This window comes from Humulus lupulus, chromosome 2, assembly GCF_963169125.1.
Source record: "Humulus lupulus chromosome 2, drHumLupu1.1, whole genome shotgun sequence".
NCBI lineage: Eukaryota > Viridiplantae > Streptophyta > Magnoliopsida > Rosales > Cannabaceae > Humulus > Humulus lupulus.
Window position 1 is genome coordinate 116,374,009 of NC_084794.1, and position 19,890 is coordinate 116,393,898.

General features: G+C 34.1%; 1 protein-coding gene and 1 long non-coding RNA gene across 2 annotated transcripts; both read right to left on the reverse strand.

Moving 5' to 3' along the window:
* Nucleotides 1-518: 518 nt before the first annotated feature.
* Nucleotides 519-3,214, reverse strand: LOC133814648 (uncharacterized). The gene is made up of 4 exons (XM_062247583.1): nt 2,569-3,214; nt 1,867-2,472; nt 1,360-1,779; nt 519-1,177 (listed from the first exon to the last, which is right to left on the reverse strand). The coding sequence occupies exons 1-4, from the start codon at nt 3,212-3,214 to the stop codon at nt 519-521; spliced, it is 2,331 nt and encodes a 776-aa protein (XP_062103567.1).
* Nucleotides 3,215-10,019: 6,805 nt separating this feature from the next.
* On the reverse strand, nt 10,020-10,452 carry LOC133816260 (uncharacterized). Its single transcript, XR_009885118.1, has 3 exons — nt 10,407-10,452; nt 10,179-10,321; nt 10,020-10,103 (listed from the first exon to the last, which is right to left on the reverse strand). It is a non-coding gene; the product is annotated as an uncharacterized LOC133816260 (long non-coding RNA).
* Between the last annotated feature and the right edge of the window lie 9,438 nt (nt 10,453-19,890).

Here is a 19,890-nt window from a genome sequence, read left to right on the forward strand (position 1 = left end):
AAAGTTATTGTGGTCCAACTTAAGGGCAAAAGGTTGGGTAAGGGTGTTGTGGATCGAAGGGACAAAAGCAGACGAAGCTGAGATGGGAGGCAGAGAATCGTGGCTGGGAGTGTGATCCACCACAGATTTAGTAGCAGCAGTGCTCCCAGGGGTATATGAAGGGTCACTACGAGTCGACATAGGGCACATGCTAAGAGAGGCTCTGATACCAAGAAATAATTTGGATATTTGGGTGATGGAAATTAAAAACTCAGCTCAAGAAATGCTGAGACTGCTACTGTTGTATTTATATTACACAAAATATACATGAAGATTCTAGATTACAATTGTGTAATAGAATGGATGAGAATGAAAATATTCTAACTAAGTTTGTACACTGAGTGATTTGGTAATATTTGTGAGGACCACAATGCCAACATAACATTTACACTACAAGAAAAAATGCTTTTAATAACACCGAAAATGTGTTATCAAAACATACCATAACACTTTTTGATGTGTTAAGACCGACTATGTTATCATAGGTCAGGGTACCAACTGGCATCTGAGTGCAACTTGTAATCCCAAATCTGAGACCCCTTCAAGTAAATGCAGTTAACCCACTTTACCCATAGCAAATCCTGCTTAGAAGAGATAGCCCAAATAAATTTAGATAATAACAATCTGTTCCAAATAGGCCCCTCCTTGAAACCTAACCCACCATGACTCTTAGGGCAGCAAACCAGCTCCCTCGAAGTAAGATGAAACTTGCTCCTATTTCCTTTACCTCCCCAAAGAAAAATTTTGCAAAGTTGATCAATCTCCTTAAGAACACTCTGAGGAAGAAGAAAACTGCTCATCCAGTAGTTCCTAATACCCAACAAAACAGATTGGATCAACTGAACCTGCCCTGCATAGGAAAGGTTCCTACTAGCCCAAACACAAAGTCTCTGTCTAATCTTCTTTAAAATTAAGTCACAATCCATTGCCTTCCACTTCGTTGGTCTCAAAGGCAGACCAAGATAAGTCAGGGGAAACTCACCTTCATTCAGTTGAAGAATATTCAGCAAACCAGATTTTTCTTGGTATGAAACCCCACCAAAATAAGCTCTAGATTTGCTTTTATTAATAATCAAACCTGAAGCAGCTGAAAATCCCTCTAATGACTGCTGAATAATGTGAATGGAGCTAGTATTGGCTTTACACACAATAAGTAAATCATCAGCAAAGCACAGACTAATTTACATAGAGGGTGAAATTTGAAACCTTTTCCTTGAGCTGCTTGTAATAAGGATCTGGTAAGGTACTCCATAACTATAACAAACAGTAACGGAGAAATGGGATCGCCTTGGCGAAGACCTTTGCCCCCTTGAAAGTTACCATGAAGGTGACCATTCAACATAAGGCAATAAGAAGCACCTCTCATACAAATCATGATCCATCTTATGAAGCGATCAAGAAAATTTAACGCTTTCAGCAAGTTTTCAAGAAAGTCCCAGTCGATTGAGTCATAGGCTTTGCTCAAACCGATCTTCAATAAGCACCGAGGAGAGTTATACTTCCTTTTATAACCCCTTAAGAGATCTTGGAGAATTAAGACATTATGAGCAAGAGATCTATCTTTGATAAATGCCCCTTGATTTTGGTTAACCAACTTTGGTAGAATACCAGACACTCTATGACAAAGCATTTTAGAAATGCACTTATAAAGAGTAGTGCAGCAGACGATTGGCCTAAAGTCAGCAGCTGTATTCGGGTGATCCATCTTAGGTATGAGGGTTAGAATAGTACTATTCAAAGCTTTAGGAATAATCCCATATTAAAAAAATTTAAGAACAGCCTTAGAAACCTCCTTCCCTATGTCTTTCCATAAATTTTTTAAAAAACCAGCCCCAAAACCATCTAGTCCAGGACTTTTTATAGAGCTGATACTAAACATAGCTACTTTAACATCCTTGTATGAGAAAGGTTTGATGAGAGCTAGCTGGTCTTCAATACTCAATACAGGACCTAAAGCTGTTATGGCATAATCTACCTTCCCTGTAGCTTTGTTAGGACAACCCAGGACTGATTTGAAATGGTTAATAAAGTGACTAATTACCTTAGGATAACTGTCCTCTACTCTACCATCTTCAGTAACAAAGGAGGCAATTCGATTAGCTCTCTTCCTTTTATTTATATAGGCATGAAAGTAAGCAGAATTTTCATTTCCGAATTGAATCCATTCAATATTACTTTTTTGCCTAAGGTAGCTGCCATAGATCTTTTCTTGTTGTTTAAATCTCTGAAATGCTATTCTCTCTGCTGTAGCTAAAAGTTGATTCTGAGGATCAGAGAAAAGTACAGACCGAGCCTTTTGAAACTCAGCTTTATAGTCTTCATAGTTCCTATCCACGTCCCCAATAATTCTCCAATTGAACTTCTTCAACTCATGTTTCAGACGCAAAAGTTTCCAAGAAACTTGATCTAATTCACAACCCTTGATTCTAAGAGCTTTGTTCCAATTATTTAAGATAGTAGATCTGAACTAAGGGTGACTTGTCCACATATTATAGAACCGAAAAGGAATAAAACCCTCATTTGAAATACCAGCTTGCTTCAGAATAACAACACAGTGATCAGAAGACACTTCCCAACAAGCAGCAGCTATAATAGACGGGAAAATGTCCAGCCAGTCCTCATTGACAAAAACTCTATCTAGCTTAGAGTATATTCGATTATCCCCTTCTTGATTATTAGACCAGGTGTAACAAGTTCCCAGTAAACTCAGTTCTTCCACCAGATCAAGATCAAGCCAGCTCCTAGCATCTTCAATCTCTTTTTTCAAAATACATCTGCCACCTCTTCTGTCATTTGGGTTAAAAGCCGCGTTAAAGTCTCCCAAAATAAGCCACGGTTTAATTGGTAGAGGCATAGAGGACAATTCAGACCAGAGCAACTTCATAGTATCCAGTTGATTTGAGCCATAAACCACAGTAAAGCAAAACTCCTGACCAGTGATACAGAGTTTAACTTTACAGTGCAAAAATTGAGAATGGTCTTTGATAACTTCCACTTTAACCCAACTTTCCTTCCATATCAAAAGAATTTGGCCTTCCACTCTTATGCTATTATGATAATTCCATCCCTGAAAACAAGTATCAATTGCATCCTTCAGATTATCACCTTTTATTTTTGTTTCTTGTAAAGCTCCAATACCAATCTTATTTATCCGGCAGACATCCAACACAGCCATCTGCTTATTCTTCTTACTTATGCCCCTAACATTCCAACTCATTATGTTGAAATTGTCCATTTAAGTTTAATAATACTGAAGGATCATTAAGAAATTTCTTCTGTTCTTGAAGAACACTAAATGTATTCTTACTATTCTGGTCTATAGCAGGGGATTTTGACTTTACTGTACCTGGGTTTTTTGGTGTAGACCAGCCCTGCTCCTTCGGAGGATCCTCATGTTGGGGTATCATCTCCTTTTTTGAAGAAGACTGGTTCAGAATATCCTGACCCTTATTCTGGTGGGTGCTACAATCTCCAAGGGCAGTACGACCATCCACCTGGTTAGCTGAACTCTCCTTCTTTCTCCAGACCAATCCTTCACCAAATTTGCAAGTTGAGATAGTATGTCCTAACTTCTTACATTGAGGACATTTTTTAGGCATCCATTCATATTCAATCACTTGGTCCACTACTTGACCTCTCTCATTGATATAGCTGATGAACTTAGGAAAAGAGTCTGAAATTTCCATTTCAACTAATATCTTAGCAAATTTAATCATCGATCTATCTTTAGTGATCTTGTCTATCATTATTGGTTTCCCAATAGTACTAACCAGAGCACTTAAGCAGTTAGGGCCCCAATACTGTAACCCCAAACCTGGGAGACGAATCCATATCGGTATTGAATTAATTGATCTCAGGGAATCAATATCAGCAGTCCAAGGCCTTAAGATAACAGGCTTCCGATCAAAGTGAACTACCCCTGATTCTAGGACCAAGTCACGAGTAGCCTCATCCATGAATTTGACCATTGTAAATCCTGAATTCATCCTCGCAACTCGTTCAATCCCAAGTTTCCCCCAAATCCCGTTAATGAAACCTTCGAAGACAAGCAATGGCGGATTAGCTCCCATAACTACACAAATCAAGGCCGAATTCCAGAAAGAAGCTTCAACTGCAATTTCCTCTAGGTCCAGTTGAGCAATTTTTTGCCCTTCCTGTTGCAGAGGTTCCTTATAATCAAGTTTAGTACCCCCCTGAAAAGGAAGGGATTCTTTGAATTGAGACCAAGTTTCCTTCGCAGCTTCATGAAACGATTTGTTCTCAACCTCCTCCGCCCAAGAAGGGGATCGATTCTCCGGCATTGTCTTCTTCATCGGAGAAGCACGAACCTCATCCTGACTTAACATCTCAAGAACCTTTGGCAAAATGTTCACATCAGTATCAATCTCGCATATCCCTTCAGTCGGAGGAACGGAGGGTAGGGTATCAGTGGATGAAGGGAGCTCGGAACAAGGGTCTGCCTGAACAAGCTTCTGCGCCACCTTACGTCGCCGCGCCATGGTAGAGAGAAGGAGGAGCTCACGCTTACAATGATTAAGATCCTATGATTTATCTTTTTTCATCACTAGACATTTTTATGCTTCATTTGCTTAAAGTTTAAGGATAATCTTGATAAAATATTTTTTTTATTGTCTAATGAATTATCCAGAAACAAATTGTTTGTTCATTTTCTAGCTCATGGATCATGATACTACTTACTTAAAATTCAAAAAATTGAAACTAATCATGCCAAAAATAAAATAAAATATCTTGATGTCACTAATCGATCATAATGAATATATTCAAATATTTTATATATCTTTAATTTTACTTGGGATAAGTTATGCTCAAGTTTTTCACTAAGCTAATGTTTACTTGTGTTATTTCTTAGTCAATTCTTTTACCACTTTTTGACAAAACTGAAGGGAAAAAAAACAACTAAGACTGACCACTAAATTTTAAGTCAATTATAATTCATAACCAAATCAATGGGATTATTCTATTTGTAATGTCTTTCTCTTTTCTCTTCATACAGTCACTCTTACAAAAATAATGGAAAAAAAAATTCAAAGAATTAGTTTCAAAATCAATAAAAACAGACCAAAACTGATCTCCTATCACTAAATTACATTTAGAACATAAACAGAAAATTTTGTTTATTCTCTTAGCCAACTATTGGTGTTTTCCATCTAAAGTGAAAAGCTAATTAATATCAACAGAGGAATATGAAATAAAAACATGAAGAGAAATAAATAATAAAATCCACACATATTAGATCCTTCAAATGGATAATGCACCTTGAATTTTCAAAAGATTAGATGTAGAACCCACCTTGAATTTTAGATGGTATGTACTCCTCTGATAAGAAGGATAATGCACGCACAGATAATGCTTCTATCTCAAACTTCACTCCTCTTTGCATCATCACCTCTAGCTCCAGTCTTTCAAGTTAAAAGAAACTATTGTACATTATAACAATCATAGCCAGCTAAAAAAGGTTCACATCAGAAAGCACAGAGAGTTTTACCTCCATTGCGGCACCTTTCTTCGTAGGTAGCATCTGTGTAACACGGTTTCAGTTTTCCTTTTATCTGAAAATGACATAACTCATCGGTTAAGATCACAACTGGAAGAAAGGCATTCATGAAAGACCATTGCATTCTCACCTTCTGCTGTCAAAGGAAGAAAACATTTGCCAATCGTTGGAACACTAGGCCAAAATCAAACAATACATGCTTAGTTGATAGAGATGCATCTAGTAATCCAAGCAACATGAATGGCCAAAGGTACCTAACTACAAGAATGTATTGGGCAACACTAACTACATCTGCAAGATAGAGTAAAGGAAAATTCTATCTATTTGAGCAAATTTATCATAAGATACATCCAAGAATTAAGAGTTTACACTGGCAAAGAAAACATTGTCAAATAGAGCTTCTAAGCATTAAGCTAAGTTATTATCTAAATTATGTTTCTCAAGGGTCTGGATACCTTTAACTTCTTCAACGTGAACAGGAATTGGGTGAGCCTGTAAGTAGACCAAAGGCAGAGATAGAACTCAAATACAGTGGAAGGAAGAAGATACATTCCAGAGCAAATATATATGTATATATTATAAATAAAATATATTTTTATCCTCCATTGTTACAGTGCTTGGCCTATTTATGCAATCAAGTATCTTTTGAGATTCTGAGAATCTAAGCCAACTCATCACCAACCTATAACAAGAATCAGAGCTAAATGCATACCCTGAAACCATAAAATCACATTTAATGAGTAAAAAAAAAGAAAGAAAGGAGGTGTCTCTCAATGCTCCATGACAAAGACAAATAAAGTCAATCAACTTTGCATCAAAAGTAGACAAAATTACTTTAAAAAAGAAACCAATTTATCTTATTATTAATTACGATATAGATTAGTGTTGTTTTTTATATTTGAACTTTTGTAGGTACGATATACCTGTAGAAATCTGATTCAAAAACTCATTTCGGCCAAGTTGAGTGGTATCTGATTTTAAACAAGAAACTTGGAGAGTATTGTCTACTATAACATCCTCCAACTCTCGCTCTTGCTCTGGCTCGTTCTCTCCATTTCCTATTCCAACTGTTTCATATATATATATGTGTGTGTGTGTGTGTGCATGTGCTTACAAATTCATATGGATATATGCTTGAAAATTATACAATATAACAAATAGGTTCAATCTATGAAAAATAATTTCTGCAACTAAAAAAATAAGATGCCAAAACCATTATCTTACCATAAACAAATAAATGCACATAAACAAGAGACTATGGAGGTCCACTACAGAGTATTTTGACAGTTAAAATAGTGGATCATGTACATAGAAATCCCTCTAGAGCATATTTCTCTAAAGGTTTGAAATTAAATTATAACTAGACAGACCACACAAAATGAAGAAATGCTAGTTGATAAACAGAAAACATATCCCTTAGTATCAAGACACAAACACAAAATGAAGAAATGCAGCGGATATTTCTAGCAAAGTTGGTGAAATTGCATCTGCAGCACATCAAAAGGGAATCAACCATGAGTTTAGGCAAAAACAAAAGTGAAAAAGGGACCTTAAGAAATAGAAAAATTGAAGAAATTGTAACTGTGGCACATCAAAAGGGCATCCATTCCAAGATTGAATTAAATATATACATAAACTATAAATAGGATCATACTGTGTGAATTGTAAAACAGGGGTAAAAAAAAGTTGAAAGAATGTCTAAAAGGGGTAGTTTAACTCAGTAGTATCCGTACTATAAACAGCCAAGACTTCAACAAACACTTTCTTATATTTAACTTTAAGCATTCAGCATAATTTTCCATTATAAGGACATGCCTTATCACTTTGATATAGTGGACATTTCCATTATAAGTTATAAATGCATATAATATATGAACAATAAATCATCAAAGACAATGCTGCCCTAACCCCTAATTTGGGACAAAAAAACAAAATTAGAAATAAAACTTAAGAAAAGAAAAAAAAAAGACATGGCCAAAAAGAACGAGATCTTTGGGGCATAGAAGACAAAAAAGAGTTAGTTCATAGTTGTCAATAGATTATTTAATATATTTTTATGAAAGTGGTGAGAAGAAGAAAGTGGAGAGGACACATAATGGAAATAAGCAACAAGAAAGAAAGATAGGTGTATATATGGCAACGCTCAAGAACAAATATAGGTTAAAACAAAATCAAAGAACAAACAAGAACATAGTAATCACAAGATCAAGAGCTCTTGGCCAACAATCTACCCAGAGTCTTAGGTAAATATTACAATTGATTACGATATGGTATGAACCAGAACTGCACATCGGAGAATCAGAACAAGAATGCATAAATATTATAGATAATTCAAGCCAACTTGAGGCAGATTAATATATAAAATAGAAAATCTAAATCATATTCTCTCATTTAATGGGGAAATATTAGTCAGTTATAAGCAGCAGGAGGGAGCTTTTAAGATATAACTTTTACTCATGGAGAATAAAAGTAATGTTTCATATATCTTTCTTAATTCAGATTGTCAATACTGTTGCAAAAATAACCTTAGGGCTCTAAATCTGGTAGGGACATCCAGCAGGAATGATAACAACTTCTCCTACGTGTTGCATGAAAGTCCAAGGTTCAATCTCTGGTAAAAATAGAGATGGGTTAGATTCAGTTATTTCAGATTACCACAAATGATGAAACTCACAAACTACTTACCAAACTCCTCCTTAAGCCTCATTTTGTGAGTGGTGTCAAGAAAGAAACTCTGATCGAGAATTGGATGATCAACCTAAGGCAGGCAAGTTAAAAGTTTAAGAGAAATTATTTGACATGAAAAGACGGCAACATTTTAGCTTTTACACTTACTCGCTTGTGGCAAACAAACTCATTGGAATGCCTTTTGAGATAATCTATAAGCTTGGGAACATCTTGTCTCCGAAAAACATCCCACTAGGCACCATCAGACACTGCTAGTGATTTCTTCCAATCATGATTGGAGCTTTAATTGTTACCCTTGAAACTTTTCCTATCTTCTGATGTTTCTGAACCATGCATACTCTCACAAGAAGGTAGCAAAGTTTCAGAATCAGAATCAGATTCAACATCCCGAGCAATTTTCTATCCCATGATTCGTGAGTGGCAGCAGAGGAACACGATACCCGAGCAATTTTCCTAAAACCTGGGGTAAAACTGGGGTAAAACAAACCAAAGATACAACACCAATCACTCATATTTCTAAAACCTCATAATGGTACAGGGTATCTGATATAAAAAGAATAAGAAATAACAAATGTTGATTAGAATGAACGAGTAAAAGGTTAGAAAAAATTCAAAGCTTCACAGAAAATGTATGGATTACGTTCTTCATTAACAATATACGAGTTTTAAAAACTCTAGGTTGTCCACTAAAGCACTGGTCAAAGGCATAGATTAACATGATATTTCAAATTGGCTTGAAACAGACGTATCACTGTGAGTACTTTGAACTAAAACAATCTAATAAAAAACATGCACACACCTAATTGTTACTTGTCTTCAACCAATACTGAAATTCCCTTGACTAAAATAAATAAGAAGCTTTATTTATAAATCAAGACTTCAAGAGATTAGTCATTTGAACCATAACAAGAGAAAAGAAATGGACATGCCATGTCATAGGAATCATAACACAGTTTTAAGACAGAATCAGCCTGTACAAGTTGCTCGATGTAGCCATATGAGATTCATGTATGCTTGAAGTGGCAGAGTATGGATTCTTTCAGCATAATGGGATGGAAACTGTTGTTGAAACAACTGGGAAGAAAGTCAGCCCCTTAATTTCAGAGTCTCGTTCCATGTATTCTTATGTGTCTGGCCCTTGAAAGAACCCATGAAGTACTGCTTGATACCAATTTCTACCTGCCACATGACCCAAAAATGACAGTGTCATACTATGATCTTATGCCATAAAAGCATAGGTTGAAACTACCATCCAATGCCATAAAAGCTTCAGTGGTGTGTCCAGAAGCTTCTTTTTTAGCTTGTGGTTATTATATGCAGCTATGCCTGCTATGGCTACATAAAAATATATTCACAATGAATATCTTTGTTACTGTAACATTATAGCACCATTTAACTTCACTAGAGTTCCTTTCAATAAAACATATCTATATATATAGTCATATATTTGTCTAATGTACAGGGGCCTATTATGAACAAGATCAGACAAGGCTGGGGAAGCAAGAGAGGGAAAGATAAGGGTGAAAAAAATTTGTCAAGCCACGAAGGTCCTTATTCTTCATTTCTTTAAAATAGATATAACACTTTTGGTTGTTTCAGGGAGATAAAAATTTCAATCTCATAACATGTTATAATACATACTTTGACTCTGAATTCAATAGTACCCAGAGTTTTATTTGAATTAAATCTTCCATTATTTTTATTATTTACCAAAGATATGAGACAGGAGCTAAAGAGTGGAGCTGTTATCAGTGGAAAAGAGAAAACATTATGCACCAGATGGATCCACTGCCCAGAGAAGGTGAAAATTGTGATATGAATAACGTCACGAGAACAGTCCGCTTTTTCTAGTTCCTACTCACTATTTTTCAAACATTCCAATTATAGTTTTATGTTAGACATAACTGCTTAAGGAAGAAGAATAAAAGGGTCATACCTAATCATTTTTTCAACCTGCTTTGCAACACTATATTCCAAATCTGCTTATTTTTGCTTGGTGTGTCCAGATTTTGCCGTCCTCTTTGGTTCCAAAATTCTGGGTAGAACATAGAGCTGATATTCCTCATGCAGAAGTATATACTGCATATTTTAAAGTCAAGAAAACAGTCAACTTCTTCAATTTTATAACATGTTTCATTAGACAAATATAAATGGCAAGTCTCACCTCATCCCTAAATAATGTTAGAACTAGATTTTCTTTCAGTACCACCTGAAATAATCAACAAAAAAGAAAGAGGTGAGAAGAACAAGCAATACAATATTCCATTGAATAAATCAATCATGTTTTTAATGTTGTACTCTTCAACCAGATCATTCTATTCCACATCTTACAACAAAAAGAATTTCAATACAAATACTTAACATGGTGATTACATTTATACCAAACTTCCCTTTAACATGGGTACATACCATTGGCACAATTACAAATGTTTTACAAATCACTTATGGCATTTATTTTATATGAAACAACCTTGTATTACAAATCGCTTGTGGCATATTAAGAAAATACTTATTGCATATATGGAATATATTTGAATAAAAAGATAAATCCCATTTGTGTTCATAGTTGAAAGATTCATTAAGCGACTAAAAACAAAGAACAATAATTAAAGACCCATTGACCGAAATCAATGTGCATTTTAAAGATCTAAAATTATAGTAGTCATGCTCATGATTGTTTTTCTTTTTTTCTTGCACCAATGGGGATTTGAACCCCCCCTCCTCCCACACACACCAAACCAACAGAGCTACTCAAGTGGCAACTATGCTCATGATTGTGAATGATAAAATAATATATTTTTTTTGTAAAATTAGCTAGAATTTTATCAACGAATCACCAAATTTATTTTTACAATCAAGAAATGTAATCTATTAAGGTTTACCATAGCAATATCGGTGCTAGTAACACGAAGCAGCTCATCTGGACAAATAAGATACCCAAATAACACCCATTCTCGATAAGAAGTAACATTTGCAAGATCCTAGGCTCTCTGCAAGGAGCAAATAAAATGAAGCAGTTAGATAACAATTACAGTTGAAATTTTGGGGGTTGGGGGGACAATTGAAAATAATACAGCTAAAAATCACACAGAAGAAGTGTCTACCATTGAATGAGCAGAATTTGTAAGAAAATCTGGATATCGAGGATGATATGGGTATAGATTCAATATTATTAGTATCAGTACCAAAATCAAAAGTATAAACGGAGAGAAAAAAGGGAGAAAAACAAAACACTAACCAGGGTACAACTCACCACCTTCAAACAGCTTCATATAGAAGCTAGTCTGAATCAACCAAACACAAGAAATGTATGTTAGGAGAAGAATTTCACCTCAAGAAGATATAATAAATAAATAATTTAATTAGAGAGATTCATATTTTACCAAAATTTCAAGAAGAAAGAAGAGGGGGCTCGGACCCCTCTGCAAGACCGAGCCACCTACAACCTCTCTGCGAGACCGAGCCACCCACCCCCTCCGCGAGACTGGGCCACCACCCCCTCCGTGAGACCGAGCCACCCACGACCCTGGGCCCATCGTTTTCACAAGACCCACGAGCCCCTATCATTTGCGCCGTTTGTCGATGATAGGGAAGGTCAATTTTTCAAATTAGGGGAGAGAAGAAACAAAGGTTGTGATGGAGATGGAGGTGGAGTTGTGTGACAGAGAGAAAGGAATGAGGTGAGTGAAAGGAAAATTGGATTTGGGCAAAAAGTTAACCCATTTTTTCATTTGGTGCATAAATTTTTTTTGTCCCGCGCCTATAATCTAATTTACTTCTTTTTAATCTTACTTATTATAATACTTTTTGAAAAATCTTATAATCATGTGTTATGGAAATAGAGATTTGTTGTAGTGTTACCCTCTATTTACAACAGAATAAAAAACTATTGGTAAGATTTTATTTCTTAACAGCTACAAGAATTGGTATGAGTGCTTTGCCAACAAGAGTAGCAAGAAGAACTAGCTTGGTGGTCAATGGCAACGGTGATTAGTTATGGTATGATTTTCTTTTTTTCTTTTGGTTTTGGATTTGGTATTAAAGTATTTTGTTTGCAGCAACTATGGGGTTTGGATTGGTTTTCTGGGTTGGTTTTGCTTTTGAATATATATACATATATTTATATTTTGAGTAGCTAAAAAAAATCGTAACGCGCTATGGTACAATGTAGAAATTAGTACTTTTTTATTGTTACATTTATGAGGAGTTTGTATACAATATAAATAGGAACATTACTACTAAATATAGTTCTAAAAATTAGTCAATAGAATCTGCCTATTGAAATGTAATATTCTAGGTAAGGAAAGAGAGTAACTACAATTCATTCTCTTAAATAATGCAAATCTCAACAATTTCAATTCTGACCACAGAGCTCTTCTAGCGAATGTTGTTAGTGCTCGTGTACCTGTGACAGAGGACAATACTTTCAAAATCAAGTCACAGTCCCGCTCTCATCTTTCTCGTGAGATGACCCCTAAAGTCGCCGATCTTATCCAATCAAACTAGGAGGTGAACTTCCAATTCTTCAATCTATTTGCTCTAACACTAGTAAGTGTTCTACTCAGATTCAGCAGTGACATTTTGTAAAGTATGGTTAGATGAAACATGAAATTATAGCCTCTCACGGAAAAGTATCATCACTCCGCTCTTCCTTTAACATTACTCCACAACATTTCCAAGATCTCAAAAGTGCCAAATAAATTCTTGATGACCTTTTGGCTAAGGAAGAAACGTATTGGCAATAACATTCGCGACTGTTATGGCTTAGAGATGCTGACACTAAATATTTCGATGCTCCTATATCTAACCAAAAGTCTAATAACACCATCAAAATCTCAAAACCTCTATAGGATATTTTTTCAACACGCCTCAATAAATGCAAGCAGTTTTTCGAGAGTATTTTGAGGATATTTACTCCAGTTCAGGAATGGACCCACACGCTCTTTTCTCATACATTATCTATGATTTTTGGCACTATTATTGCGGCTATAAATGAATCTTTATCTCATCCATTCTCATCAGATGAAGTCTATGTTGCTCTACATACTATGAGTTTAGATTAAAGCATCTCGATTGATGGTATGTTTGCTAGGTTTTATACGCACCAATAAGCTATCGTTGCTTTCCTTGTTAGACTACATGTAAAATTTGGTTCGTTTCAAATAAGATAAAGTTATTTTTACTTTATTTAAAACCAAACATTAAATAGAAGGGACAATGCACATTTACTTAGTGTTAAACTTTTAAACAATGTTTATAATTTTAATAAAAATTGGTTTACTATTTAAAAAAAAAATACATATAATAGAATGAATTATAGTTCTATAGTATATATATAAATATTTATATCAATAATCTCTATATATATGACATCTAAACACAACGTTAATATAGATATATATTTACATAACTAGATGACATATATATAAAATACAATAGTCTTTAAAAAGAAATTAATAATAGAATATAAAAAGTCATAGTGTAGAGAGTAGTGTACATGTATCAACTAATTTTAGTTTCTAATGTATCTCACAGTATACTTTGGTGAATTTGATGAAGAAAAAGAGTTTCAATCACTTGATAAAAAAATATCACAAAAATTTATAAATATGCCTTTATTATTTATAAATATATCACTTGTATGCCTTTATTATTTTTAAATAAATATGATTTAATTATTTAAATTATCATAAAATATATTTAAAATATCATATTTTAATTAATTAAATTTTTTTTGTTTAAGTTTATGTTTGTTCAAGTGTTTGAATTTGGTAGTGACAATAAAAGAATATATATTATATGTTTAATATAATATTAAGTTTAAGTTTAATTAATATTTATTTATGTTATAAAATATATAGTTTTATTATTTTTAAATAATTATCATTGTAAAATATCTCAAAAATATAATATTTTAATTTGTTTGATTATTCATTTATTTTAAGTTTAAGTCATGTTTACAATCTACCGTTGATTATAAAAATATTAGGTTAAATATAAGAATATTTCGTTAAAATTAATGGAAAAAAAATAAAAACCCGTTAAAATCAAGAATTTTCGTCATTTACATACTTTTTATATAGAAGAGATATAAAGTTATTAACAAACAAATCAATTTGAAACCTATATATACACAATTGTTGATATTGATTATGTAAATCATAGTGTGCAATGAAAAAATGACTTTCAAAATTTAACAAATACCAAAATCAAGATCACATACATTAAATTAGGAATCATACATCTCATAGCCTATGAAGAATTATTGCTATCTTTTCGTAAAACAATAGCGATCATCCAATCCAATAAGACAGATTTGAGATTCACACTAAGACATGTGTGGACAAGTAGGATAACATGCATGGACACATAGGATAATATGGAAAAAAATTAGGTTCTTCACACTTATACAAAAGTGGTATTTCCCGACACCCAACCACGACAATCAACTCTATTGACCGTCATAAATGCTTAACGAGACTCTACGGCGACAGTTAAAAACTGTAGGCATAGAAAATAAAGCCGACAATTAATTACTGTCACCGTTGCTTTTGACTATCGCTATTGACCCCAACACTGACAGTCAATTCGAGATCAATGCTGACAGTTAAAAATTGTCGCTATTGACCCCAACGCCGACAGTTAATTCAAGACCAATGCCGACAGTTAAAATTGTCGTTATTGACCCCAACGCCGACAATTAATTGAAGTCCAATGTCGATAGTTAAAAATTAGCGCTATTGACCTCAACCCAGACAGTGAATAAAAACTCAATGCCGATAGTTATAAAATGTCACAAAAATTCAAATAAAAAATTTTAAAATATAATTAATGAATATAAAATTTTAAAAATAAACTAAATTATGTAAATATGTATTTATTAAAACTAGTCCCCATCACTTATTATTTTCAGATTTGGAGGTTGGGGCTCAATTATTTTCTATTTTTTCTCAGCAGCACTTAAGAAGCCCAGCCCAAAACCCATTCATTTCCCTTAAACCTAAATCTAACATTTCCCCTCTTACGTTCTCTCAGCCGCTCACTCTTTTCCCCCCTCTCTCTCTCTCTTCTATCTTCATCTCCTTCTCGGCACTCTCCCTCTAACTCTTGCAGGTGGATTGATGGGGAGATTGGAGCGGCGTAGTGATTTCTCGGCGACGCGACGACGGGCTACTGCAGGGAGGCTCCACAACGTGATGAATAGTTGCTTAGAGACTCGTGACGGGATGATGGGATTCTACAAACGGCAACAACGACTTCGACGACAACAACAAATTCGACGAAGGGCATGAATGTCACCAATGTTTTGTTTTTATGTTTTCTTCTAATTTTAATTTGTTTCTTTATATATTAGTTCAAGTTCAGTTTCATTGCAGACAAAAAAGGTTGTTAATGAACTTTTCTTTGAGTTAAATATTTCTTTGACATATCAGTTTGTGTGCTTAAATATATTAGTTTTCTAAGTATTTTGTTTGTGTTTAAAGTATATCAATTGAATAAGAAGAGCTTCAATATATATATAAGCATAAAAAAAAAATTGAAATCAACGTGAGTAAACTTATTTATTTACACTACAATAATAATCTAGTTATAATTTTTCATGTTTTTGGTGTATTATAATGTGATTTTTTATGTTTCAGGGATGATTTTAGAAAGAAATTCATAGCAAAGACTATTGGTGACGAGGGTGAGTGCAAGGACAAGAAGAAGAAAGATATGTTGTTTGACAATGAATTTAGTGTTTTCTTTTACTTGTAATTTTTATTAGAGTAAAGGATTCTTTTTTGGGTGGTTAATTATTTACTTTGTAAATTTAGTTATATATTTTTTAAGGTGAAGACGATTATGTTTATAGACAAGGCTATATGATTTTTGAGTCAAGTAGCAGTGTTATATTTGTTCCAAAATTTGTTTTATTAGATTTGTAAATACTTTGTATAAGTTTTGTTATTTTAATCTATAATTTTTTAGATTTGTATATCAATGTTTCATTTAAATCATAATTTTTAATTTAAAATAAAAATAGATAAATTTTATAAAATTAAAATTTTTTGCAAGCAACCGCGACACCTAATAACTGTCAGTGTTGCCCCACAACAACGAAAAATTTTAATTGTCGGCGTTGCCAGTAACAGCGACACCTAATAAATGTCAGCGTTGCCCGCAACAGCCACTATTTTTAACTGTCAGCATAGCTACCCCTATGCTAGTATAAGCAAATACGACAGTTAGTTGACTGTCGTTGTTGCTCAATAGCGACAGTTAAAAACTGACGAGAAAACTCATTTTTGTAGTAGTGTCACGTTATAAAATAGAAAAACATGAGATATTTCACTGTATCTAACACCCTTTACAATACATGATTATAGGCCTATTAAAAAAGTATTATAATAAGCAATCTGAAAAATGAGCGTAAAGTCAAATAAAAGTTAAAATAAAAGGCGAGCTTCAAAATGTTAAGCGACAAATTCTTTTGTAGCCATCTGACCCTAACCTTTTGTTTCTTCCTTTAAAAAAATTCCCCCTGCGTCTGGAACTATTAGTCGCCTCCCATCCCTTCATTTTGTGAAACTCTAAAGCTCTCACAAATTCACGTGTCCATCCACCGTCTTCTCACAGTCTCATCGTCCTGTCTCTCTCTCTCTCTTTACATACACATGGGACACGCTTACTTTGTTTTGAGTATATTTGAAATACTTTTTTGTTTTTGATTTCTTGAAGGTTGATATACATAAAGCAGATATTCTTCCTTAAATACATCCCTCTCTTGGTAGTTCAAAAAGAGGGATTTTTATTGATTGTTGGTCTAGGGTTTAGGGCTATGAAGCTTGAATATGATATATATGGATTGGTGGGTATTATCGAAATAGCTAAAATAGTTGTTTCTTTTATTGCAGCTATCACTTTTCATAACCTTAGCACTTGATTCAAAATGCTAGAAAAGTTGCTCTTTCTTCTATTCTTATGGGTTAAATTTGCCAAAAATCTACTTTACTTTCTTATTAGCTTAGTAGTAAAAAGAATATAATTGAACAACAAATACGTAGAGCTAGCTGTTACAATTGATTTGGGGTGTCTGTGAGTAAAATATAGATTTTATCCTTGTCTTTTAGTAAAATCTAGATTTTTCTTTCACTTTGATGTTTTTCGTGCATTTCTTTTATAGAGAATCAATGTAAACTAATACACATGATAATCAATTTTCTAGACTTTCCATAGTGAAAAATTGACATATACTTTGACAATATATTTTTTGTTGCAGGTAGTGATGCTATAGTATTTTGTTGCGACCTGAGAAACTATCTCTGCGACTTTCTCAAAAGTCGCATCCTCCTCCTCATCAGCCTCCCCGGGATCTTGGCCAAGCTCGAGATAAATGGGAAGATCTTTCTTTTTCAATGATAAATAAATGTCTTTTTCTACTAGTCGAGGCTTCAAAGTCGCCACCACTTGGAGAATGGTTGGTACCATTTGAACCAGCATGAAGAGAGGAGTGTCGCCCACTAAGTCATTCGAGTCAACTTGGCATTCTTCTGCGGCGAGATTTTGGATATCTTCGCCCCTTTGGATGTGCTTTCCGGTGATACTGACAGTTGTTTGGGCTAATTAGTTGTATATTTGTGATGTACTCATCGATGGGATCGTTTTAATATATTCCATGCCTACATTCGTGGACATTGTCGGTGCACCGCTCATTGCCTCCACCAACTGCTACTGTGCACTGCTTGGGTGAGGTTTCGGAACTTGAAAGTTTAAATATGGTCATATTATATGTCGTTGGACATGATTTTGAATAAGGAATGCAATGATGATAATCGTTTGCTCATTTGATGAACATAAGAAAAACGTGATATTAAAATTGAACTAAATCACTCTAGGATCATCGTTAAGCTTAGGAGCGTCGCTTTGGACTCGGATTGACAATTCCAAGGAGGTAGGGACTCAACTTGATTATTGGACTTGTTTTATATGTATCGAATAACATTAGACATATTCCAAAAAAAATTATTTATAAAATGTTTGAATAATGAAAACTTAACCTGCATTTTTTTTTTGGACTGTTCTTAGGGCACTGAGTGTCAAATACATTTTTATATGCTTATCTATGCAGGTTATGATTTTGGGGTTTTATTCATATGCAGTAGTTATGCTGCCCAATTTTCTAAAATAAAGAGAATATGTTCTTTTGTTATTATATTTGTCTACATTTGGTTATACTATTGGGAGCCATATTGATCATGATTTGTGCATATTGTTGTTTCACGACCTACTCTTCGTGTCATCATAGGTAGGTTAGGTGTTTACCCACGTGTAGGTGTAAATACCTAGTATCTGTATACATGATGTGAGGTTAGCCACCTCTTGTAGTGTTTATCAAACACGCCTACCTGGTTTAGGATGTCGTTTTCTATGATTGGTATCGGGAACTAGAGATCTAGTGGACAATGTGATGTGCACGTGTAGTTTGTCTCTTGTGATTATTTGTGGTCTCTCTGCTTTTGTTTACACGTGATGATATATTTTATTTTAAAAAACTAACCATGCAGGGATTTTTGTTAAAACTATGGGTCATTTGTAATTGTTTGTTTTCCTACTGGGCTTTATAAGCTCACCACCTATTTCTCCCTTTGAGGAAACACTCAGTTGAGACTAGTGGATATCAGGATTGATTGGAATTCGTGAGGATTTTTTCTAGTTTAGTCCAACCTAGATTTCTTTGTTTCAAGAAAGTGTGTATGAGTTGGGAATTATCCTTAATTCTATTAAGGCATATGAATTGCAATTGAGCTTTTAGTTTTGAGGAATTACAAATGCTAAGTATATATTATTGATTTGTGACGTATTAAATTTAATTATTTAGTGATCGCATAATTGTGGGAATATTACTTTTAAACGTATATATGATGAGAGTGATCCAAATTTTATTACTTTTATTTTCAATATAATTATAGGAGTTATTCCATTATTTTTGTACTTATGATTATTGTAGTTTATAGTATAAACTAAAGGATCACTTATAAACATTATTTTCCAACCAGGGTCAAAGTTTGACTATTGACCACCCAAGTTATGGATATTACACATTTGCCACTACCTAGGGCTCGGGTCGTAACATGTTCTTTCTCAGCATTATTGAAATACTCTTTTATCAAGTGATCGCTAAGATTACGCTCCTCTAACTCTTCTGGTGACGGGAAGCGACTGAAATTCAACCCACGTCGCCAGGGCAAACTCTCCCATCCTGAATCTACAAGACTTCGACCCCAAAAATAAATCCACCTCACCTTCTTTATTACTGTAAATTTTCTTCAAAAACAACTGATGCACCAAAATTCCTGAGAAATTTAACTTCGAAGCAAAAAAAAAAAAAAAACTGCTTGAAAGAGGATTCCTTAGCCTTTTCTATCAGCTCGAGCTGCACAAACCTACTCTTAATGTCCTTTAAAGTGCTACTAACCTGATATGTAACTTGACCTAAAAAGTGATCACTAAATGGAACAAGAAACTTAGGCATCTACAACAACACATGAAAAAAATTGGTAAGAAAACAGAATGTCAAACAGATTAAAGAAAAAATTTTAAAAAATCATTAAGCATCTATAATAAACAAGGTTATCGAGCTTTTATTGCGTTCTATCGAGCTTCTC

Excerpts from the sequence above, each read along its gene's own strand:
- LOC133814648 (XM_062247583.1), bottom strand. The coding sequence starts at position 3,214 with ATGGCTGTGTTGGATGTCTGCCGGATAAATAAGATTGGTATTGGAGCT. Across the intron at positions 1,780-1,866 it reads ACTAGATGGTTTTGGGGCTG|CTTTGAATAGTACTATTCTA; the intron begins GTTTTTTAAAAA and ends TTATTCCTAAAG. Across the intron at positions 1,178-1,359 it reads GTTGAATGGTCACCTTCATG|CCAATACTAGCTCCATTCAC; the intron begins GTAACTTTCAAG and ends TTGTGTGTAAAG.